General features: G+C 38.6%; 1 protein-coding gene across 8 annotated transcripts in view; it reads left to right on the top strand.

Moving 5' to 3' along the window:
* The window catches only part of frya (furry homolog a (Drosophila)), a 161634-nt gene that overhangs the window by 34984 nt on the left and 100546 nt on the right, over positions 1 to 26104 (top strand). For 7 of the 8 annotated variants that reach the window (XM_017708583.2, XM_037546836.1, XM_037546837.1 and 4 more), the window contains exons 2-7: positions 7702 to 7892; positions 16784 to 16837; positions 19309 to 19448; positions 20709 to 20799; positions 23916 to 23995; positions 24129 to 24209. In XM_017708583.2, the coding sequence (XP_017564072.1) occupies positions 7773 to 7892; positions 16784 to 16837; positions 19309 to 19448; positions 20709 to 20799; positions 23916 to 23995; positions 24129 to 24209 (566 nt within the window). In that variant the 5' untranslated portion in view covers positions 7702 to 7772. Of the gene's footprint in view, positions 1 to 3296; positions 3607 to 7701; positions 7893 to 16783; positions 16838 to 19308; positions 19449 to 20708; positions 20800 to 23915; positions 23996 to 24128; positions 24210 to 26104 lie in introns of those variants that run through there. The other variant, XM_017708579.2, reaches the window with a different exon arrangement.

Genomic DNA, 26104 nt, shown 5'->3' with positions numbered 1-26104 from the left:
CCGCTTTGCCACTTCCATGCAGCAGGTTTTATAAGTCTGACGTAATACAAACTTTTGCAGTCAGTCTTTTGGGGCAATAAAGTCACTGTTTATAAAAAAAAAAAAAAACCACTTGTGAAGTTTGAGGCATGATATATTCTGAAGATATTCATGAGCTTTTTTGAAGCATTTAGCAGCTTTTAAGTGAGAGATCATTATGTGTTTGTCAGTGTACACTGATTTACTGATTTGTTGGTAACCCTATTTTGAGTGCTCGTTTGTAGATGATTAATAAACTCTTTTTAGAACATCAGTAATACATCAGCAACATATTAGTGATGTAGCAGTAGTGCAGTATCTGAATACACCGAAGTAAATATTTTCTATAAATAACTGCCTATTACATTGAGTAGCTGTGTTGTTGATATATTGCATTAAGTAGACTTAATATGTAACTTCCATTAAGCATAACCTAACCCTAATCCTGGCCTTAATCCTAAACCTAACCACAACCCAAAACCTAATCCTTAAAATTAAGTGACCCTTATTAGTCCCACACTGGGGAAATTTCACCTCCGCAATCTAACCCATGCATGCAGTGAAGCACTGCATACACACTAATGAAGACTCACACTAGTGGGCAATGAGTATACTTGCCTGGAGCGGTGGGCAGCCCTATCCACAGGGCCCGGGGAGCAGTTGGGGGTTAGGTGCCTCGCTCAAGGGCACCTCAGTCACATACCGTTGGCTCATGGGATCAAACTGGCGACCTTCCTAACCTGGGTCCCTAACCTCCAGCCCACGACTGCCCCCAACCCTAATCCTAATCATAACCTTAACCCAGACTCAATCCAGTTATGCTCCAGTTGCAGAATAGTGTCTATAACAGTTTGTTGAGGTTGTTGAGATGGTCTGTATTAAACCTGTTACGTGTTCAGTTGCTCTCAGGTTAAACATCTACAGAAATGAACTTGGACACTCCAAACAAAGTGAAAAACAACTGAATTTAGCAGATTATGAACAAATTTTATTTACACAGTTAATTAAAAGTCTTGATAATCTACTGAATGTATTCACTGCTACTACATCTTTAATATGTTGCTGACATGTTATTGAGAGTTTGTTGAGTGTTTATTTCATTTTAAAAGGACCACTCAAAATAAAGTGTTACCCACTAAATCAGTCAATTTACATGAAACGGCCCTTTCCTGTCAGCATTGGTGGTTCTTGGCCACATTAAACAACGAAACACACCCGACTCTGTACCAATAGGAAGAAGTCTGATTTACAGTTAAGTAACATCACATCCCACAGAGCAGCAGAATTTTGCAAGAAATGTTTTTCCCATGCTTGTTCTTTGGTCCCTGGAGCAGGAAGTTGGGTATAACACAACATGCTGTGTTTGATTTTGCTCTGTGCTCCTCTGGGAGCAGCTCCTTTCTGAGCGCCTCTCCGCTGAGCGCTGATGTAATGCTCTGTCTGAGCCAGCCTCTTGTTTGCAGAGTCACATGTTGCGTCTCAGGCTGGTTTAGTAATGCACGCCCAGTGTGCCTGGTAATTAACATTTTGTTAATTTTCTAAGTGAGAATAAGTTAATATACACCGATCATTATGACCACCTCCTTGTTTCTATGCTCATTGTCTGTTTTATCAGCTCCACTTACTGTATAGGTGCACTGTAGTTCTACAATTACAGACTGTAGTCCATCTGTTTCTCTGATACTTTGTTAGCCCCCTTTTACCCTGTTCTTCAGTGGTCAGGACCCCCATGGACCCTCACAGAGCAGGTACTATTTGGGTGGTGGATCATTCTCTGCACTGCAGTAACACTGACGTGGTGCTGGTGTGTTAGTGCATATTGCGCTGGTACGAGTGGATCAAACACAGCTGTGCTGCTGGAGATTTTAAACACTGTGTCCAGTCACTGTCCACTCTATTAGACGCACCTTTGTTGTTGGTGCACCTTGTAGATGTAAAGGCGATAGCTCATCTCTTGCTGTACAGTATGAGCTGATCATCCTCTGGTCCTTCATCAGTGGTCACAGGACACTGTTGGCTGGATATTTTTGGTTGGTGGACAATTCTCAGGCCAGCAGTGACACTGAGGTGTTTAAAAACTCCAGCAGCACTGCTGTGTCTGATCCTGTGGTCATAATGTTATGCCTGATTGGTGTATAGTCTACCGAGGACACACATTTGCACATTCTGCGTATTCATTTGCATAATTTAACAAATTGGGGGAAAAAGAAACATAATGTGGCTTGAGCAAAATTTATGGCACATTGTATATTTAATGTTTTATTTTTTTCCAGTATTTTAAACTCTTTTAGCTTATTTTCACTTAGAAAATCAACAAAAATCATTTGATTGAATGATGATCAGATTTTTACATGCAACTGCAATTTTTTACCATCAACTGAGCTCTTACAGTGAAAAACAGTGCATGTGGCATTTTCTTAAAAATGAATATAAGCATGGTGTATGCCATTACTTGAAGCCCTGAATTTAAAATAAAGGGGTCACTAAGACATAAATAAAGCATATTTTGACTTATTCACATAAATAGTTGCATGAAATAAAACAGAAAACAAAGTAACTGATAATCCGGAAGAGAGTGGAATGGTTCATGTACAATGTACATTATAATATACAGGGTGAGTCAAAAGTCACATTTATTTTATTTTTTATTTTATTATCAACTTTTATCTCTGGGGTCATCTGAGAAAATCCGCTGATTCAAATTTACTTCCACCACCTTTCTCACTGCAGGTTTGTTATGAATAGTATGGTCTGAGTTTGTTCCTCATTTGCCAAGCAGAAAGAAGATAATTACTTCTTACCATAGATGTTTCTTACCATTGATGTTTCTTACCATAGATGTTTAGAAGCTGTAATTGCCAATGATGGCTTTTCAAAAAAAGTGTCTGAATACCTATCATAAGTTTATTACTTATAGACACATACTTTTTAGGTTTTATTCAGAGTCACAAGACATGTTACTTTGAAAGGGACATATGTGCTAGAAGTATGTCTCAATACTTGTTTCTCCTCACTGTATGTTGCGTTGTTGTTGGAGACTGTACTGCTCTCATCAGCAAGAATGAAATTGTGCAATGGTGTTGCTCTGCAGACTCTCGGGGCTGAATAGTTTATCTTGTGTGTGAGTTATAGGGAGGTGTTTACACTGCTGGTGGGAGGTGGTGGGCTGGGTTGATCTGTCAGTATAGCGTGTACCCAGTGTTAAATATAGCCTCGCTGCTATGCCACTGTAGCATGTCACTCCTCCACACTTGCCCGGGCCTCCAGCTAAAAATTCCAACCTGACCTTCAGTCCTGGAAGCCACAACGCGATCACACTTGTACAGAGAGTCTGTCAGCGGAGCCAAGCACTCGAAGTGGATCTCTGATTATTCCTGAATAACCGGTGGATTCATGTGGAGCTGAGCTGGGAGTTTAGAGCGATGGAAGTTGCACCTTGGGGCAGTGGTGCTCACTGTAGGAATGGTTGATAAGGAACGTGTGAAAAGCAGTAAAGCAGCATGGACACCGTACACCGCTGCCCCACCATGGACAGCACGGCCGTGTGCTGGAGCAAGGCGAGTGTGGTCAGCTTCATCAAGAGCCTGGGTATGTGATGAGAGAGATTTACACTGTAGGATGAATGCTTTGACTCCAGAAGTTTCTTTTTGAGAATTGATCCTTGCATGAATATCAACAGCAAGAGTTTTCTGTAAACATATATCTCATAACCATTGACATTTATATTTTCTATAGGGCTACAATTGCAGTAAAATCAATAAAATGCAGATATTATAGTCCAGTAGCCCAGCACCACCTAGTTCAGTACAATAAATACACCATCAATCTGAACGTCTGTCTGATGTCAGTTATGATTTTTTTATAGCGATTATCTGCCAATACTGATATCTCAGTCATCATCATCATCATCATCATCATACATCCCTAGAATATTCTCGCTTTTCTGAAAACTATGAAAAACTAGATTTGCAGTGCATTAAAGTGGAGTACAGCAAAGTCACAGGAGTAATGTACGACTAATATTAGGTTATTTTAACTATTTACCTCCCTCTTAATATTTTTGAAACAACTCTTATCTATGGAGAAGCACAATGTTACAGTAAAAGGTTGAGGCTTAGGTTGGGGAAAGTCTTCGAAAGACTCTGCATATTACATTTAAATACATTTCATTGATTGATTTACCACTTTTTGCTGTGGAAATCACCCGCAACCCTGAGGGAGAAGCAGCTTAGAAAGTGTGTGTGTGTGTGTGTGTGTGTGTGTGTGTGTGTGTGTGTGTGTGTGTGTGTGTGTGTGTGTGTGTGTGTGTGTGTGCGCTGTGGAAATCATAAATGACTCCCTCTATCAATGTTCAGAAGAAGGCTTAGGTGTCTGTACTCATGGTACAAGCCTTCGTGTAAGTCAGTATTGTACTGAAAAGAAAAGCAGTGGTGCTGCCCATCCCTACTTTGTAGCTGAGAAATTGTCAAATGTCTGACACAGAGAGCAGAGTGGCTGGGTTTTGTTTTCCCTGAGTAGCATCTGTTGTTTCAGTTACATTAAAGGAGACACAACAGCAGTGTCAGTAGTGCACTGATCCCTCTAATGAGCACTGAGGTTCTGTGTTATTGCAGATTATGCCTTTTTGTTATTAAAAGCATGATGTGGGAGAGAGAGAGAGAGAGAGAGAGAGAGAGATTCTGATCTATGCCTGTAGACTTGTTCATACTAGGGCCCGACTGATATGAAAGTTTTATGGTCGATACCAATATCAGTTTTAAATTCTGATAACTGATGATAGCAGTAGATATCATTTTATGTTATTTAATACTGCTATAGTTTTCTATCCAGTTTTTAAGGTAGAGGCCCAACTAAACATCAGAAAATGGCAGTTTTAATAATAAAAATATTGTAGCACTTGGGGCAGGGCTATCTGTCACTCCTTTTTGGTTTCTGTAAATTACCACTTATTTCTCATCTTTCATCACTTCTCTTCATACAGTTTTTTAGCGAAAGTTTGTACACCAGTTACATTTTGTTGATTATGATAATTGCAAGTATATTTTGTGCAGAAAACACATAACATACAGCATATATCCGCAAATCTAATCGACCAAATTTCTATTTATTTGCTAAATGTAACATAAAACAAAAAGCAATAACAACAAAAAATAAACGTTCCAAATGTTTACACATGCGACACGTTTTTTTTTTTTTTTTTTTTTCCAATATGTTAAATTTAGTGCATGGTAAATGTAGCACTGTGTTCCTGGGTAGGATATTTTTGACTCATTTTCACTTGAAGAAAATCAACAGCATGTCCTTTAACCAGAGGAGCCTGTTGCATAAGGCCGTGAATTACTATCAGGGAATTATCGCCGGTATTTTCGTTGACTGTCAGTATCGGCTGATTCTCAAGTGATATATCAGTCGAGCTCTGTTTTATATGCCTGCAGTACAGTAGCTCCAGTGTGCGTAAGAGGGAGTGGACATGTTGCAGGAACATTAAAACAACTTGATTTTCAGCCAAAGATTACATACTGTTTTAATGCTTCGCTGTAATGCAGTCTAATGTGTGCCCTCGTTCTTAGGAGGTCAAGATCACTTTCTGAGTTGAGTGAACTTCTTTTCTCAGCTAAAGCTCTGAAGCATTTATGTGAGACTAGTTACTGCTCTGAAAATATTACTATGAATGGATAAAATGATACATCTTTGTATGACTTGTCTCCTCATTGAAAACTTGGCTGATGCTACTGTCACTGATGCAGTATTTGTGATGCTATTTGTGCCAGAGAATCAGACAAAAACCGAACGAGTGTGCATTGCTTGTATTGTGCACTAGTGCTTTGTGCTATTTTGTACTAGTGTTAGGAGAGAGGAGCACATTTTGGTGTTAACATTGTGAGAAAAGTACTTGGGCAACATTACTGTTTTTATATACAAGCAACCTACACATCTCTGCTGCAATTGAAAGCATAAACATTGTTTCCAACATCTACTGTTTATTAACGTTACAATCAAAGTGGCATGAGTGCAAATTGTACAACTTACCCCATAGGTGGGGTTAATTGTTGCAGTCAAATAGTCATAGACAAGCTCCTTAGACAAACAGGCAACTGAAAAGTTCAGTGATTTTAAATGTGGCACTGTCATAGGATGCCATAGATCAGTTTGTGAAATATCTGTCCTGCTACATCTGTCCCGGTCAACTGTAAGTGATACAGTTGAATTTGAAGTTGTTGAATTTATACGGGGGAATACAGAGTTCTCTCATTGTTTACTGTGTATTAAACATACCCTGCTGTGTGGATGCAGTGATTTAGCCTATCTAGCTCTCACTGAGTTATTTATATGCTTCTAAATGTGCTATATTACAGCCATCAAGATCACAATTACATACATGACTCACTTTAAAAAATCAGTCTTCAGGGTGAATCTTGAGAAATATGTCTGAAATATGATGTTGGAAACATGATAAGATGACTAAAAGTGTGTTATATTTGAACCTGTTTAATTACATAAAATATACATGTTACATTTTACCCTACACTGGTTTACGCCCTGCTCAGTGCCCCGAGTTCAATTGTCAATGAACATTATTAATTCTGGATTCAATGTGGAATTGTGTCATGTGGCCAAATGTATGTGGACCCCTTCCTAATATTGAGTTTAGATGTTTCAGCCACACATATTGCCACAGTCAAATAGTCATAGACAAGCTCCTTAGACAAACAGGCAGTAGAATGGCTCCTACTGAAAAGCTCAGTGACTTTAAATGTGGCACTGTCATAGAATGCCATAGGTCAGTTTGTGAAATATCTGCCCTGCTAGATCTGCCCTGGTCAACTGTATGTGGTATAATTGCGAAATGGAATCGTCTGGGAGCAAGAGCAACTCGGCAACAAAGCAGTAGACCACGCAAACTTCCAGAGTTGGGCCGCCAAGGGCTTATCTGTTGTTCCATCACTTGGTACAGAGTTTCAGACTGCCTCTGGAAATAACACAAGCACAAAAATCTGCATTGTGTGTTGGGAGCTTCCATGTCCGAGTACCTGCGCCCCAGCTTAAGCATCGGATTTGGATTCGGAAGGGCCAACAAATTCAGTGTGTGGTCAAGTGTCCACATACTTTTAATCATATATTGTATGAGGCATCAGTTTTTTTTCAGTGCACCATACAATGGGAACAGTTATTAAAGCTCTTTCTTTCTCTTTCTCTTTCTTTCTCTCTTCACTTCATGAGGGGATGGGCTCTTTTTGCCTTACAGGGTAATAATGTCATGTGTCAGTGGCAGAATGGGAGCAGTCTGGGCGTTTCACTTCCGTTTGTCTGCGCTGAGATAAGAGCTTCTGATGGACTGAGGCCTTCGTGAGAGAGAGAGAGAGAGAGGGGGAATGAGAGAGTGAGAGAGTGAACCTTTCTATGAACTTGGGAGATGACACACTGTCTAAAATTGTGGGCTGAGCAGCAAACCTTTTTTTTGCCTTGAGTAGCACATGGTTCATTATGTCATTTCAGAAACTTAAAAACGGAGCAACAGCAGCGTCAGTCCTGCAGCATGTTTTTCATTTCATATCTCAAATGAATACTGAGAATTTTCTCAGTTTCACTCCACCCAGTTGCCAAAATCCCCTCAATTCCCTGCTAGAATGCCAAACCCAAGTGTTTTAACCAGTTTGTCCTTGTTTTTTGTGTTTTTCACAGCCTCTCCTGGATACAGTAAGCCTCCAGTGGCCCCAGTGTGCTGCGCCCTGGGTGAGAAAGGACCACCGGCCATGATGCCCATCAGCGTTGACCCTGAGAGCCGGCCAGGCGAGTACGTCCTCAAAAGCCTCTTCGCCAACTTCACCACACACTCGGAGCGAAAGATACGGATAGTGATGGCCGAGCCGCTGGTGAGTAAAATTTGGAGTGACTCTGCTAAAGCAGTAAGACACTGAGGCTGTGCGTTACAGTGATTTTACCATGATTACAATGCGTTTCTAAGCTCGACACATTGCAGATCTCAATAATCAGTTTGTCCACCAACCTGTGTTGCCTGTTAGCAGTAGGATATGGCTGCCAAGCAACATGCTGGTTAAAAATTATTGCATGAACGCCATATTGGTTTTGTTAATTGGACAAATTTATGCAGACTTCAGTAGCTCTCTAAAATCATCATTTTGTAGTTTATGTCATGCCCATATTTAGAATGCTGGGTCTTAGCTGGTTTTGTCTTTGAGGAAAAAGCAACAGCGTTTTTTGAAAATTGCTGCGGTTGTACCCTATGATTTAACAAAAATGTTAAAACCTGATAGTTTCTCTTCCAGAAGTCACTGGGTCCTTTGAATTACTAGGAGTCTGAATTCAGTAGTGGATGTATAAGTTTTACTACATGAACACTTTGAACACTGAACGAATAGAAGACTGGCAACCTCAAGAAAATGCTGCAAGCTGGACAGCAAGCTTTGTTAAAAGGCCCGTATCGTGGATAACTGAGTTTCAATCACTTTTTAGGAAAAGTTTGAAGTAATATTTAAGCATTGCTAAAATTTCAAAATGTACCAATCACTCCACAGTCCATTCACTATAAGCTAACTATGTGGCAAAAATATCTTATTTTGAATACATTGTTTTAATGATGTCAGAAGAACAAACTAATTTACATGTATTGCTGGTGTCAAATCCAAACTAGACAGCGAAACAACAAAATAGTAACTTTAAAGGAGAAACAAAAAACGTACTTTACTTTAAGTCGGTGGAACCAGACATCTTTCCATGTCATTTTGGGCCGTTTCTTTTGGTCCGTTTATCATGAAATGTACATGTTTATCATGAAATGTACATGCAAAGTATATATAAATAGGCAAATTATGTTAAAAACTGAAAAATTACACAAAATTGAGGTTTTGTTTCTGACAGCAGTGATATGCTATAAGCCTATTCAGCCTACAGCAGCTTAGCTCTGCCCATTTGTGTTAAAGTTATTAGAAATGTTTCAGACCAGACTGCTTTTTGAATGAGGCACAATACAGGGAAGCCTAGTCATTTACATATATTAGTCTTGAAGGCACTAAAGCACTATAATGGGCAGGACAGTGGGCCCTTCAGGCCTCCATCCTGGTCCCCCTGCCCTGCACATTTCTTCTCTAACCAGATGTGTATAGAGTAGCCTAAAACTGTTTTCAAGTAAAAGTAAATCAAATAATACAGCAGAAATAAAATAGCCTAGTAAAAAACGACACAACTGAAGTTTAATTGTCAAGATATTCCTCAAGTCCTTGAGTACTTTTCAGATTCCTTTAGTACAACTTAATACATGTTTCAGCATAGGAACTAATGTTTGCTCTATTTTACTCTTTTTGGATTCTTTTTGTCTTTAAAAATGCCAAAGCTCCAAAATGAGAAGAGTGAGCAGCAGTGAAGCAGTTCATGAGCAGAACCGACACAACAGAGTGAAATTAAACCCAAAAGGAGAGTCAGTTGAATGACTAAAGTGGCTAAAATGGAACTGAGGTAGAAAATAAAAGTAAAAAAAATTCCTTGCAAGTAAACTTGAGTAAACTAAATTTTAGATGAGTGTTTTTTATGGATACTACTTATAAGTATATCTCCATTGTATGTTTTAGGTTCTGTTGACATGTTTGAATGAGTTTTCTCAGCCTCCTTCCTCCTGTGAATCAGTGGTGTCTGAGGGTCAGGTTATCCACAAATTATGTCTACTTCGGAATCACAAATGAATCATCACACATGCTGAGGTTCTGCAGGTGTACAACCAGTATTGCTCCAACGCAGCTAGAGTGAACATTTATCTCAGGAACATTGCCCAGTAGCATTCACTTGCTGGAGAGAAGCCTGGTGTTGGTGGTATATGTTGCTTATTTACAGTGTGGAGAAACCAGAGGCTTTTCATAGAAAAGGGGATATTTACTAGTGGTGAGAATTCAAGCCTTGGATTGTTGAAATAGAAACTAGATGACACCAACTTCCGATTTCTCAGCCTCCTATTTGAAGTCATCTGCTCAAACTTTTGGTTCCTCCGGAAGTGGGAAGCAAAATAGGAAATAAGGTCATCTGAGCATTTCCTCCTTGCAGACAGGAATAGAGATTAACAAGAAGGCTTGTTCTAACGTAATGGTTTGTGAGGAGTCTGTGAACAACGACAAAGCAAAGTGAAGATTAACCCTTAAGAGTCTGAGGGCATTTACTAGATTTTTTCGCATATCTTCTTAAAGTCACCTTTAAAGGCTCTTGCATATAACTTGATATAACTTATTATATAGCTATCATATAACTTTCCATAAATGATGCAGGAAATTCATCAGCTGTAATCTCTTTGCACATGTATCTCCAATGTGGACTGAAGAATAAAGGGGTTTCTAGCGTGTCCTTAGTGTTTCACACAAAATGTAGACAGATTACACACCAGTTACACACTGTATATCAGCTTCTCTTCATAGCCTCATAACACGATGTGAGTTATGTATGATCTCGCAACAAGATGGAATGAAAACACTACAGATTCAGAAAATGTTTGAACTGTATTTCTGTGCTATATTATCACAAAGATAAAGAAACATATATAGAAGCATTGAATTTGATGCACAGGTGAGTTTAAGGACCCCAGAGGGTTAAGATATTGTTTATTCATAGCAACCTAAAGTTCTTCACAAATGTTTTGTTCTGCCCTATCAGTATAGTAGTGCTGCTTTTCAGCTGCTCTAGCCACTTCCCTCTTTGCCCTGCACTAGACAGACCCTAGCCGCACTCAGGTCAGTCCACCACGCTGGCCCACCAGTGCAGCAGCTCAAATGACTTTCCACTGCTTATGTGACCACTGGCCTCAGTGAGGTATGGGGCACGGACCTGTCAGGAATGTCAGATAAAGCCAAGGCACAAAAACAGATGTCTGACAGAATCGAGTTGAGGCAAGAGGAGGTCAGGGAATTGGCTCAGACACAGCAGCTGTTCCGGCTGTATGGAGCGGCAGCGTGGTGGGGTTAGCAGCGCTGTCCAATGCTGAGGGATAAAGTCGCACAAACATGAAAGGAGTTCACTTCTGGATGGACAGAACTGTATGACCATTACAGTAGCAATAGTTTCCTTTCAAGGTGAGGCTTTTTATACACCTTATAGGGAACCACTGGATGTTAAATGGCCCATATTATGGAAATATTACGGACTGATATTTATAGGAAGCTGGAATTGAGAAGGAGGAGTTTTGGGCGTGGTATTTCCTGAAACTTCAGTTTTGTCAACTTCAGTTTGCTCTCACTGTTTTTGTGATGTCACAAGACATGCCTACATAGGTTTGGCCCTGCATATTAATGTTGAAGCTTAAGTCTGGACTTCTTTGTGCAAGAGGTACAACACAGGGCAGCCAATTAGAACAGAGGTCACGCACATATTTGTCTTAAGGGGGAATTCCACCCATTTTTCAGAATTCCTGTGTCGACATGTATGTAAACAGTCATTCAGAGAAAGACAAACTAACCAATTCCTCTTACTCTGAATTTCTATCACCATCACTGTGAATTTTAAAGAAACCAGATGTGTGAAGAGTTTTATGCCCCTAAACGCTTCTCTACTGAACTTTATTACATGAATTGTTTTTTTTAAGCTGTTTATGGTGGAAGGTTACATACTGAGTGTTTTAAGGTAAAATAGTGCCCAAACAAAAGATATTTTTCCAGATTTACCACTATTTTAGCAACATTTCATATTAAAACTCAAAACTCACATGTAACGTCTCTGGTGGTTTTGGATAGTAAATAAAATGGCTATATTTGTGTTGTAATCATTGTGACCCCTTTTTCCTATCACCACCACTGTAAAGAAACCAGAGACAGAAATTTTCTCTATAAACCATTTCATATCAATCCACTTTGAAAGACTCTGTTTACATCTTGCTGACAAAATTATGCAGAAATTCAGAAAATAGGAGTAGATCCCCTTCTACACCACAGTATCAAAACAGCCTGTTCATTTCTGTTCAAACTAGAAGAGTCCAACAGACAAAAGGTCAAAATCTCATATCCTCAGTCTTGTCAGTTAATATTGTTTAACATCCTGTGTTGTTTTGAAGGGAAATTCCACCAAATTTCAGCATAATCCAGTTGTTGAGATGTATGCAAAGTCATTCAGACTGGTTTGGTGTTAAATGGCTCATCTACAGTGGTGGTGTTAGAAACCAAGGGTCATAATGTCTACAACACAATTATAACCATTTTATTTATTATCCAAAAGGACCAGCGAACCTACTAATATCTTCTAAGTTTTTATATGTAATGTTTACGATGGTAAAACAGGGGTAAATCTGAATAATTAAATTCTTTGTGGGTTATTTTACCTCAAAACAAACTGCATGTACCTCTCCACCATGAAACAATTTTAAAAATATGTTTTAGGCTAAAATCTTATTTATACATTAACACTGAACAATTTCTCAGGTATCAGACCGTGTATTCATAACCTTTTCATGTAACAACTCTTTGTTTTAGTGTCATTAGACGTCTGGTTCCTATCAGTAACGTTGTGAACAATACAGTGTTTCTTGGTAAGTTTTTCAAGGGTGTTTCACATCAAACCACTCTGAATGACTTTGTTTACATCTTAATGATTTAGTTTAGAATAAGTAAAATTTCCCTTTTTGAGTAGCATTTAAAAAATAAAGAAGTGGGGACTCTTTTGTGAGGCGCCTGAATGTTTATTAGCCACATTATCGTCGCCATCCTACAGGGAATTCTGTAGCATACGTGTGCTGTGAAAGTATGTTTGCAGGGAGGTGCTAATTTCAGGCAAGCTAATGCTAGTTAGCACAGTAAGAAAGTGTCTTTATATAGAACATTTGTGGCCCCTACAAGCCTTTCACACAGAGAATGACTTCACCATGGCCCAATCCCTGTTTCTGTTCTACTCGCGGTCATGCTGCTGACCCTCTTCCTGTGGCTAACACTGATCATTCATATCCTCAAGGTGCAGCTTCTCTTTCAGAAGTTGCCCAAAGACATTTTGAAGTGATTAGTGATGACAGCTACAAAGATGTGGATCATGAAAACAGCATGAGATGTGGTGTAGGATTAGACCTGGAGGTCACGAACCTGATTTTCTTGATCACCGCTTTCCAGATCTCCAAGTCTCAGTGACAGCATTCCAGACTTCATCTGCAAACATGCTGAGAAAGTACAAAACGTTTGAGGCACAGAGGCAGTAGAGTTACTGAATGTGTCCCTTTAGGTTACAATGTCTTCCATAAACAGTAGAGATCAACTGAGAAACCAGGCAGTGCAGTAAATTCTTTGAACACTTCCTCCAGCTGGGGTGGGAGAAGGATACACATATATTTTACAAGGGTATATCCATACAGAAACATCCACTTTTCTGTCTATCCATAGATATCACTAGTGTTACCAATCCTCATTGGTGTAACACATAAGAAAGGTAACACCAGAGACAGTAACACCAGAGATATTTTCATTTTTTACCAAAAGGCTTCTGCAGAGCATCAAACCACATGTTGTCAATCATCGAATGTCCACTAAAATATGTTATTTAATCCATTTGTATTCTGTTTTTTCACAATTACCTAAGAATAATGTAGGTCACACCAGTGACATCAGCTAAAAGCTTCATATGAAACCATGAGCTAAATGAGAAAAAGTCTGATAAATGAAAAGACACAGTGGACTTACCATGTGCTTTTCTTCATAGACCTTCAGAAAATAGGTAAAAGGAAGTCAAGTGATGTCATCAGTGTGATTTTTATTTTAAAATAATTGACACGACTCCTGGGGACAACACTTTTCATTATATATTTTATATTTATTTGGCATTTGTTTTCTTTATGTCATTTAATTCATAGTCATGTATAGATTATCGCAGTTAAAACTGCAGAAAAAAAGTTATAATGATAAAATAGTGGTATATATGAAAATATAAGTTTTCCTTGGAAAATATTTTTCCTTATAGCATCCTGCATGTACCTTTCCACCATGAATAAATATAAGAAAACCATTATAAAACAATACCTAAGTCATCAGGGAGCATATTTATAACTATTTCACATAATAGCTTCCAGTATTGGAGCTTTCAGAGGCATTAAACTCTTCAGACACTGGGTTCCCATCACCAGCACTGTAACAAAATCAAAATTGGCAAGTTTGTCTACAGTGAACCAATTTTACATCAAACCACTCTAGAAGATTTTGTTTACTTCTTAAGGGGCTCAGGTCGCACGAAGATGAGTGTCGTAGATCATCACAGCTGTGATGTTATTCGTGATAACACAGAACCTCGTGTGTTCTATTGCTTTTATACAGCAGTTAAATGAATAAAGTAATGAATTAATAAATATATTTTAATGTCAGCAATTAATTCTGCCAAATTATAGTTCCTTAACAAGCAGCTTCTTGCAACATCAAAGTAACGAACTGCGCTCACTCACTGAACAGTCTGCTGTAAGCCTCGCCTTTTGCAATGCAGACAGAGCCATAAAACTGATGCAATATCAAGTTTAGCTCAGTTTTGTCAGTTTCTGCTAAATCAATATTAGTGTTGTTTTGTTCCAGACAGTCTGTAAAGCATCTTGCAGCTCATTTTGTTTGGTGGTCTCAGAGGAGTGATACAGTGTCTGTGGAAAAAACTTGCTGTTGTGGCAAAATAGCAGCATGGTTATAACGCTTCTCAACCAATCGGCTTGTATGGCCGGAACTAAATATATATATATATATATATATATATATATACATGCATACACACACGCATACACACACACACACACACACACACACATATGGCTGCCCTGTATAGTGCCACCTTCGAAAAGCCTGACTTGAAACACTCCTAATAACTTCAACATGAATGAGTGGTGCTAAACTGCTATAGGCTGAATACGTAGATATATGCACATGACTTGGTTGACATCACAGAAACTATGAATTCAAAATGGGCTGTTTTGGACATTTTGGACTGGATAGTGAACAGTACACTTTGAAGCTTGAACAGTGTTTACATGTTGCTTCAATCTGATATATTTAAAATAATGAGGACATGTAGTTTTCCATGATACAGGCCCATGATATGCAGAAAACAATCTTTGGAATCTGCATTTTAAATGCAGCAGTTCTTCTTGTAGTTTTTATTGATGTTAAAAGGTTTGAATGGTTCTAATGGGTAATACTGTAGTCTTATTTCCCTTTGTGATTATCATAAAGGGTCAACAGAAGAGTAGCTACATTTGCCTCATACAAAAGGGCATTTCAGGAAAGGATGTTGCTCTTTCTTCAAATGCAACCTGAATCAATTTTGCTGTCAAACGACTTTCAGCTGAAATATTTATGAGCCAAAAACTAAAAGGCTTCTTTAGTGCGCTGAATGAGTGAGAATTGAATTTAACAGACCGTGCACACGTCCTGTCGGGCTTGTGCCGCAGATGCATTTAGGGTTGTTGACTCGTCTCTGCTCTTAGACAGTACTGCCCAAAGTTAAAGCAGACAACATGGCTTGATTGCAGTCTGGAAACACCAAGAGTTTGACCTTTGTTGTTGTGTCAGATGGTGAAAGAGATAAAAAAAAAAGAATCTAACATTGACGCAGACAAAGGAAAAAAGTGCAGTGTTCAAGATTTTGTTTAAGATGTCTTGTTTATGTCTAAACTCAGTGAAACATTACATGTACATAACTATCCCAATTATAGTTAGTCAGCCAACACATTTCTGAAGTTTGCTTTTTTATAGCTTCCAATGGAGCTGCAAGGCTTATAGCTAACAAGTAATGGAAGCTTACACAAAATCAAAAAGCATCTTGCAAACTACATGCTTTAATCATCATAATCTTGTATCAAGTGTTGTTTAATAACATTAAATAGACTTGCTTATGTGGTAGTGCCAGGCAAACATTTCCTGCCTGTCTGCATTGTGTCAAGTGTAAAGTTTGGTAGAGGAGGGATAATGCTATGGGGTTGTTTTTTAGGGGTTGGTCTAGACCCCTTAATTCCAGTGAAGGGAAAGCTTAATGCTTCAGCATAACAGGACATTTTGGACAGCTGTACGCTTCCAACTTTGTGGGAACAGTTTGGGGAAGACCCTTTTCTGTTCCAGCATGATTGAGCCCCAGTGCACGAAGCAAGGTCGTTAAAGTCAGGGTTGGGTGAGCTTGGTGTGGAGGAATTTGACTGGTCCTCGCAGATCCCTGACCTCAACCCCATCAAACACCATTGGGATGAACTAGAATGGAGATTGTGAGCCAAGCCCTCTCGTCCACATCAGCGTCTGACCTCCCAGATTTAGAATGGGATGTCATAAAAGCTCCTGTAGGTGTAATGTGTACATGTCCCAAGACTTTTGTTCATATATTGTAAGTACAGGTATGAACATGGTCCATTGCATCGGAGACTTGTTGTGACATCTTTCAGTGGTGGTCACCATCGTATATGACCACATAACAATTAGATTTTGAATGCTAAAGTATCCCAGTGTGTCGCAGACAGCAAGAAGGATCAGCTGCATCATCACAGCAAGGGAAACAGCTGTATAGCTTAGCTTCTTATCTCCTCTCCTGTTTGTTTATAAGTTATTCGAGCAGTCACTGAATCCATAACAGCTTGTACTTGTAAACGAACAAGCACTCCTGGTATGTTTTGGTGTATGTAGCATACATCATTTGGCTTAAGCTTTAAGGAAAGGAACTGTTTGCTGAGCTAGAAAATAAATGTTTTAAGACTGAATGTTCACTGCATTTATTTTGTGCTTCAAACCTCAGTGATTCAAACCACGTAAAACACTGAAACCTGCTCTGTTCTGTTTTACAGGAGAAGCCCTTAACAAAGTCACTGCAGAGAGGAGAGGATCCACAGTTCGACCAAGTAAGTGTGTGACTAAGCCAGCGATCTACCACCCCTCTCTCTCACTCTCTCTCTCTCTCGCTCTCTCAGACATTTTCCTAGAAATCTCTAAATGTCAGCGCAGACGGGAGCCATTCAGACTGACCTGCTGAGCCAAAGATTAATCAGCCTTTGTGCATTATTGAAATGCGTATAGATCTGTCTGGCCTACTTTGCAGGCACATTAACAATGAGAGTGATGTGGAAAGCCAAACGATACAGTATATTGCAATGTACATTTAGGACATCTTCAGACTATAGTGTCAGGTTTCGTACATCAGACAGTTGGTGATCAGTATGATTTGCTTCCTAGAGAACAGTGCTCTCAGACTTCAGCTTCTTTATTCATCATGAGATCATCCTGATTATTTAAGTGTTTAGGCTAAACATATGCTTTTTCAAATAGAGATCATTATAACATTCTATGGCAAAACATATCTTGAAATGTACTGAAGAGGAATATTGTGTGAGTACGGGTGGATGTACAGGCTTCTTCCTGCTCACAATGCAGCATTTGTTTGGTCACTGGTCTTTCAGCTGCAGCTCACAGAGAGAGGGTTCTTCTCTCAGAGTGTAGTACTGAATGAAGGGATCAGTCTGTTCTCCATTAACTGTAAAACTTCTCTTCTCTTCTCTTCTCTTCTCTTCTCTTCTCTTCTCTTCTCTTCTTTTCTCTTCTCTTCTCTTTCTCTTCTCTTCTCTATGGTGTAAGTGTATTTAAAGGTTAATTTTAGAAACAGTGTTATACTGTAGACATGCATCACATATCCAAAATTGATGTTCCGCTGTGTTGGCCATACCCATTGCTAGAATACAACCATACAGCCTCTACAGATGAACATTGATAGTAGAATGGGTCATACTGAAGTGCTTTTATTGAGAAGTAGAAATATCTAGGAGTAATATCTTTAAGTACTGTTATTGGGAAGTGGCAACAACAGTTCAGCTGCAAATTGGTAGGCCACACAAGCTCACTAAGTGCTGAAGCAGCTCTCATTATGTCTCATTATGAGTCCTAAACTGTATCTGGAAGCAGCATCAGCAAAAAAAGGTCATCAGATGTTTCCCAGATTGTGCTTCTATGGCTGAGCAGCAGCGGCACACAAGCCTAATATCACCATGTGAAATGCCAAGGGCTGTATGAAGTGGTGTAAAGTACACCACCACTGGACTAGAGTGAAAAATCATGCATCGTTTATACTCAGTCTGATGGATGACTCTCTCGATGGATGAATGCTCTCTTATTGCAGTGTTAACTGTAAAGGTTGGTGGAAGAGGAATAATAGGCATGGGATGTTTTTAATGGTTGTACCAATGGTATAGGCAAGAATATATTTTAACTTGACCTGTGGAAAAGGGGGTCAGCCAACATAATAGGTGTAATTTTCAAACCCACTATGTCCCACTGTCATAACACTGTAACACTCTTTACTATAAACCTTGCATCCAGGCACAACTAGTGCTCAATGAAGTGAACATAACTAAGTTTTAACTAAGTTATAACTATGTGAGTTAAATTAATAAATAAATGAGTTTAATTAATAAACAGCTGAGATGTACAAAGATGAGGAAAAACAACACAGCAGACCTAAATACCTAAACCTAGCCATCCTAAGCACACTGCAATAACGGGCATGAAAATGTTTATGGACCATTTGAGTGGTTTAATGGTGCATTAAAATAGATGTTTGCATTTACATTTTGAAACAATATGTTTTAAATATGAAAGTAACCATACATACTTCAAATATTCAGGAAAGAGGTGGAGAGTGTAATTATTTGACTAGCCATAATACAGTGACAGCACTGATGGAAAACAAATAGAATTTCATTATCTTAAGAAGTGTAGTTTAGTAAATACTCTTTCCCCTTTTTAAGTGGGCCTGTGATCAGTCTGGGTAGGCCCATGCCTTCCCTGGTCTATGTGTGGTTATGCCCCTGCTTTGGGCCCCTTAGTTCAAGTGAAGGGAAAGCTTAATACAACAGCATACTTCCAGCTTTGTGGAACAGTTTGGAAAAGCTCCTGTTTCAGCATTATAATGCCCCAGTGAACAAGCAAGCCTCATAACAAAATGGTTTGCAGAGTTTGGTGTGGAAGAACTTGACTGGCCTACACAGAGTACTGACCTCAAACCAGTCCAACGCCTTGGGGATAAACTGGAATGCCACTGCAAGCCAAATATGATCGACCACATCAGCACCCGACCTCACTAATGCTCTTGCGGCTAACTGAAACTGAATCCCCACTCCCACAATCCAAAATTTAAGCCTTCTCAGAAGAGTGGAAGCTGTATAGGGTGACATGTTTGGAATCACATGTTCAGCAACCACATGTGGATGTGATGTTGGGTGTCCACATACTTTTGTCATGTCACATAGTTAATTTCAGGACTTTCCCAAACGAACAGAATAAGTGAACTGTACTGTTGAACATGTATGTTTTTCTTTTGCAGTTGATCAGCACTATGAGTTCTCTGGCGGAGTACTGTCTGCCCTCTATCCTCCGCACGCTGTTTGACTGGTACAAGAGGCAGAACGGAGAAGAGGATGAGTCCCACGAGTACAGACCACGCTCCAACACAAAGTCTAAAAAGTGAGTCTCTCTATCTCTCTTTCACTCTCTTTCTCTTTCATTCTCTTTCTCTTTCATTCTCTTTTGCGGTTCTCTTCTTGAAGATTCTTTTAGCAGTTCAAAAGTTTGGAATCACTCATCATTTTAATAATTATATAATAAACATATACAGTGTAGACTAAAATAGTATTAGCTACACATCATAAGACATTTCAATATGTTTTATTCAATATTTCAAGTTTTCTGCCAACATCTGAACTTAGTAATGATAAATCATTTACAATATTTATTTGCGTTATTAAAATTATTTATGAGATTTTGAGATTCTTTATTACAAACAAAATCTGTTTTGTTTTTGTTTTTTCCACCACTTATTTTAGCCTTTCTTTCTCTTTCTCCAACGCAGACAGTGGTATGTTTCAGTGGCTGAAATTTGTTTACTGGCATGTGCAATTTTTGACACTGTCTGAGATACTGTTATCATAAAATGGAGAAAGTTACAGCTACAGCTACATGAGATTCATAGCTCCAGTGCAAGAGTCAAGAAGCAAATTTTGACACCAAACATGTCATGGTTGATTACATTTGAGGTAAAGGGAAAATTGGCATGTATCACTGTTGTCGAAAACAAAACTGTATTTCCATTTTGGTCGATTTTCAGTTTTTAACATAATTTGAAAATGCATGCTGGCCTTTATATTGTGTGTTAATTTCATGAAGGATGGACCAAAATAAATGGCCAAAAATTACTTGGGGTGGGGGGTTCTGGTTCCACATTATAATTGGCCTTACATTAAAGTAAAGTATTTTTTTTTCCTTCTCCTGTAAAGTTACCATTTTGGAGATTAGAGGTTTTGTTCTGACAGCAGCAATATGTCTTTTCACTGTGCTATTGCTTTAACCTCTGTAACCATTGAATCTATTAACTTGTGCCATATAAATAAACTGTTATGAAGCTGAATTCCATGTGAGAGTGTATTTGGGTGGCTGTATTCTCTCTTCAGTGGACTGGATGACAGTCCTTCTAACAAAAACCATCACTGGCAGAACAGCAATGCAGTCGCACCATTACAAATTTCGCCTCCTTGCTCCACTGGACGAATTGACTCAACGGTGCCAAAATAGCCCAGTGACATCAGGCGTGCAGCCCAGGACTGAGTCACTGAGCTCAGGCTCTGAGCGCGAAGCCACGTTTCATCACTGCTAAATAATATTTTAATCTGTGATTGAGGATGAAAGTGAGGGTGAACATAGCTCACGTAATCTCTTCATCTCTCTCAGTGATGAACAGCAGAGGGATTATTTACTGGAGAGGAGAGATCTGGCCATCGACTTCATCTTCTCTCTCGTACTCATAGAAGTTCTCAAACAGGTACTGCAATACATGGACACTTTAGCTGTGGTGCTCTGCTCCATCAGTAATATTGTGCTGTAAAGGGGGGAAACACCTTAGTTTGCTAAATTGTCGTAAAAACACATGAATCAGTCAATGAATTTGAACATGTTCATCATCAGCCTGTGTCAATATTCACCTGTTACAAATCAACATTAGCATCTTGACCAAAGAACTTGCCTTGTTATTCGTAGATATAGATATAAGATAAGATAAGATAATCCATTATTAGTCCCACAATGGGGACATTCTTAGTGTTACAGCAGCAAAAGGACAACAACGATAAAAAGAGAAGAAGTAACAAGAAGAGAATTAACAAGCAAGTAATTAACTTTGTTAAGTACTTAACAAGGTTTTTTACAGTTTGTTACTTGTTACTATAAAGACTAATGTATATTAAAAACTAAACATAAAAAAATAAGAAATAAAAAGAAACTCTATCCTTCACAAAAAATAACAAAATAAAGAATTATGAATAAATAAAAAAGCTGAGATATTTACATTGTAAGGACTGTTTGACTGAAATTCATGTGGAGTTTTGCACAAGGTACTGTTTTATATCACACATGGGATGGTGGGGAGTTAACAATATAAACAGTCATAAATAGAAAGCTCAAAAGTATTTACACTATAGAGATATTTAACAATATATTTCACATGGAGTGTTGATTATGTTGCACACAGGAAATGGTGATAAAATCACAGTATGTTCTGTAGGTGTGTGAGGTCTAGTCGGGGGTGGAGGGGGGCTCTACTGGGAGCAGTGCTGGTTGTGCAGTCTAACAGCAGCAGGAAGGAAGAACCTGTGAAAACGTTCCTTCACACACTTGGGGTGAAGCAGTCGGTCACTGAAGGAGCTGTCTGGTGTTGCCAGAGTCTCTTGCATGGGGTGGGAGCTGTTCTCCAGCATGGATGCTAGTCTGGCTAACATCCTCCTGTCTCCCACCATCTGCACTGGATCTATGGGGCTGCCCAGGACAGAGCTGGCCCTCTTAAGTCTGTCAAGTCTCTTCCTGTCTGGAGTTGAGATGTTGCTGCCCCGACAGGCCACTCCAAAGAAGATGGCTGATGCCACAACAGTGTCAAAGAATGTCATAATGTTTAGAAAGGGCAGTTGGGACGAGATCCGGGGAAAACTTGACAGCTACACATTTAATATTTGGTCCCTGATTGCAGTGTACAGTTACCATTTAGTGTTCGTACTGTATATTAAACAGCAGAACATATGTTAGGACAGAGTTGCTTCTTTTATAATCAGCTTGGCAGCCCTGTCAACATTAGCTAATGTTCAACTATCCGTTGCTTAATAATTAGAGACTTGAAATGTAATTTTGATGATATGCAGCTGAAAATCGCTCCATTTTACGGTTCGTGCACTAAAGCTGGCTTTACATGGCAACTACTTGCTTGTTGGAAGTTGCCTGCAAACATAATTTTCTTTCCTTGACAGTAACAAGAAAAAATTTTGAAGTAGTTGCATGCAACACATTCAATGTCTCCATTAGATAGCCAAATTAGCAGCTGCTATTTTTGATACACCATGACGTTCTCATGGTGAAATCATCCATGAGGTGTAATTTAAATATTTGCAACATTTTATATGCATTTTTCCAGCTGTCATTGCTGTTCCTTTTATCAGTGGTTCTTTACCATATATTTGACTGTTTTGTCTTCCCACTCGATGCCTCTCTCCATCTGCCGTAGAAGCACTAGAAGTTCATCACCAACTGCAGCTTTGTCTCCCATTCTGTAGTAAATTTAATCATTTTTCGATTCCAGATTATTTGAGCTCTGTGTAAAATTATGGGGCATCATAAGAATAAAATTAATTTAGCTACGCATCTAACAACAACAGCAAGCTGGAGAAGAATAAATAAGGATACAAGCATCCTTTTAAACAGCTGTTAGCATTAGCTGGCTAGTTAACTCAGTTAACACAGTCATGTTTGCTGTTCAGGAAACTCACAAAATGAAAAGCGATCAACCTCGACTGCGACGAGGGGATCTCCTTTTAAACCACCCAATAAACAGTCTTTTATTTACTAGTCTAGTGGTCTGTTGAAAGTATGCCATTTGATGTCATCATGCATTATTGGTGTTTTGATTGAATGAAACTTGCAACTGTTGCAGCTGTGTTTCAAATGAATGCAGGATACTTTACATGGAACTCAGTTGAAATTTAGTTTTATGTAGGTTTCAAGCAACTAAAGATGCTTAAAAGAAAAATTCCTGACGTAAACGATGTGTGCCCTAAAATGCAGATAGGGATCCGTTTCTGGCCACAGACACTGATTTTGCATATTGTTTTAACACTGTCAAGCTAACACATGCAAATGTCCCCCGGTTTGTACTACTGACTACTGACAGTTGGATTTCAGACTGGTCAGACAATTATCAGTTATACAGATCTTTCACAGATTAGATCACAGCCATAACAGCAATATCAAAGGCATGTTGTAATTTTCCATGAATTGTTTCTCACTTATAGCTCTTTTAAACAGGTAGAATATCTGTTAAAAGTGCAGATAAACTAAACTTTCATAAATATCATATTTGTGTCTGTTACTGGAAAGAGGAGATATTCTGTTGTGATCAGAATGTATATTCAAACCTGTTAATGCAGAATGTAGATGTAGTATATTCTGCAATAAACTATGTAATAACACAATAATATTTTTACAGTCTTGAAAATGACAATAATAACTCTTGAGAATTTGTATGTGGACTCAAACTTTAGTTCCACACTCATATAATTACTGAAAATGCGGATTAGTTTCATGGTAATTACTGAGTCATTACTGAATAATATGTCTTTGGAAATGACTGTAATATACAAGCAATACACAGGATCAATATTTTATATGACTTCAGAAACATTATCCAGTGGTATGGATTTACTCCCATAAAATGTTTTAATTTAAGGCTAAACTGCAAAAGCAGCTATTTGCTTTCAGTTTGTAGGTTTTGCTCAATAGCTAGAATGTTTTGCCTAAAAGCTACTTTTCAGGAAGCTCACTGAGATGATGCTTGACTGTAGCACAATAGAAATGTAAATCTCTCTCTCTCTCTCTCTGTGTCTGTCTCTGCTTGACCAGATGCCTCTCCACCCAGTCCTCGACACATTGGTCCAGGAAGTCATTAACTTGGCTTTTAAGCACTTTAAATACAAAGAAGGGTAAAAATCACTTTCTTAAATAGATATAGTATCTTATATTACATACAGTTTCCTTTATTCTTCTTGCCCATGTCTGCATTTCCATTCACTGTCTATTGTGCGTGTTTTTTTTTTTTTGTTGTTGTTCTTCTAGGTACCACGGTCCCAACACTGCCAACATGCATATTGTGGCAGATCTGTATGCAGAAGTCATAGGAGTCTTAGCGCAGGCAAAGTAAGTACTTTCATCTTCATCTTTAATAGATAAATCCAGACTTTGAAACATTTCATGTAATTAATTGGTTAAGATGTGAACAAAGTCATTCAGATTGGTTTGATGTGAAATGCTCCTTTCTTGAAACACTTGCAGAGTCAGAATTGTGTACAGTGGTGGTGATCGGAACCAGATGTCTGAAATTTTTGATGACCTCCCTCACAGAAAGCTGATACATGAAATGGTTATGAATACACTGCCTGATGTCTGAGACATAGTTTTAGCCTATTCTTTAGAAAGTTTTGGCCTAAAGCGTATTTTTGAAATCAGTTTATGGTGGAGATGTACATGCAGGGTTTTGTAAAACAAAATACTGCCCAAAAGAAATCTCGATTTTTTTCTTATTCACCACTATTTTACCAACATCAAAATGACATATAAACTCCGGAATGTGTTCAGGTTCATATTTGTGTTGTAGACATCATGGGCCCTGGTTCTTATCACCACCAATGTAAAGAAATCCAAGTTGGTAGTATTGCCTACAAATTTCACATCAACTCACTCTTTGTTTACATCTCACCAAGTTAATTATGAAGAAATGCTTTACAGAAATTGTAAAATCTGTAGAATTCCCCTTTAAATTCAATCTCAGTTTTTTCTAATCCTAAACACTCCTTCTAACCCTAATCTTATCCTCAACCCAAAACTCATTTAAAAATATTTAATCCTAACTCTAACACTCTTCATAATCAGTTACATTAACAATCTGAGCATTTGTAGACAAGTTACTAAGGGCCATAAAATAAAATTGAGCCCTGATTTACATTCACAGTGTCCTGTCCAACACTGCAGTCCACTTCATAAGCTTTATATAAACACACCATATGTGCAGGTCATCACCTCTAGGTAGTTGGGTTATTTATATGAACTTTTCTACAAAGGCTTTGCTACTAAAAGCAGCTTTTTTAGTGAATGTGTCCAGCGGAAGGAGTCACTGAGTCTCTTTTTTTGGTTAAGTCCCCTCTCCTCCATACTAGGACTGGAAATTGGCCTCTGTTTGTTTTACTTTCTGAATCTTAGCAGCAGGGCATGAACTCTTGACGTAGAGGTTCTGATGGTTAGCATTTAGCTTACGTACACTTCATTCCACTACACAGTCTGCTGCTCTCCAAAATGCCTGTTGCCCTTCAGTTGCCATAGTACTCTCTCACTGTGTATGTCTGCTTTATTTCCTATGAATTTTGGACACCTTGGGAAGCCGCCTGTTCGCTGTCATGTTTGGCAGGTTCTGTAAGTGTCAAAAGGCCGCATCCTGCTAAACTGTGAACCTGCAGGGAATAGATATAGTATGACACCAAGAAGCTGTATAATAATTATTGTTGTTTTTAATCTATCTATATGCATACACACACACACACACACACACACACACACACACACACATATATATATATATATATATATATATATATATATATATATATATATATATATATATATATACAGTGCCCTCCATAATTATTGGCACCCCTGGTTAAGATGTGTTCTTTAGCTTCTAATAAATTGAGGGTTTTTTAAAATAATATAGGACCACGATGGAAAAAAGAGCAAAATCCAACCTTTATCTCAAGTGCATTTATTCAGTAGGAAAAAAATCCCACATTAAGAAATAATTGTTTGCCACATTGTGCCACATTGTGTGCCACAATTATTAGCACCCCTGATGTTAATACTTTGTACAACCCCCCTTTGCCAACAAAACAGCACCTAATCTTCTCCTATAATGTTTCACAAGATGGGAGAACACAGAAAGAGGTATCTTCGACCATTCCTCTTTGCACAATCTCTCTAAATCATCCAGCGACCTGGGTCCTCTCCTCTGCACTCTCCTCTTCAGCTCACCCCACAGGTTTTCA

The sequence above is a fragment of the Pygocentrus nattereri genome, chromosome 17 (assembly GCF_015220715.1).
Source record: "Pygocentrus nattereri isolate fPygNat1 chromosome 17, fPygNat1.pri, whole genome shotgun sequence".
NCBI lineage: Eukaryota > Metazoa > Chordata > Actinopteri > Characiformes > Serrasalmidae > Pygocentrus > Pygocentrus nattereri.
The sequence above is the reverse complement of the archived record's forward strand: the minus strand, read 5'-3'. Positions and strand labels throughout refer to the sequence as shown.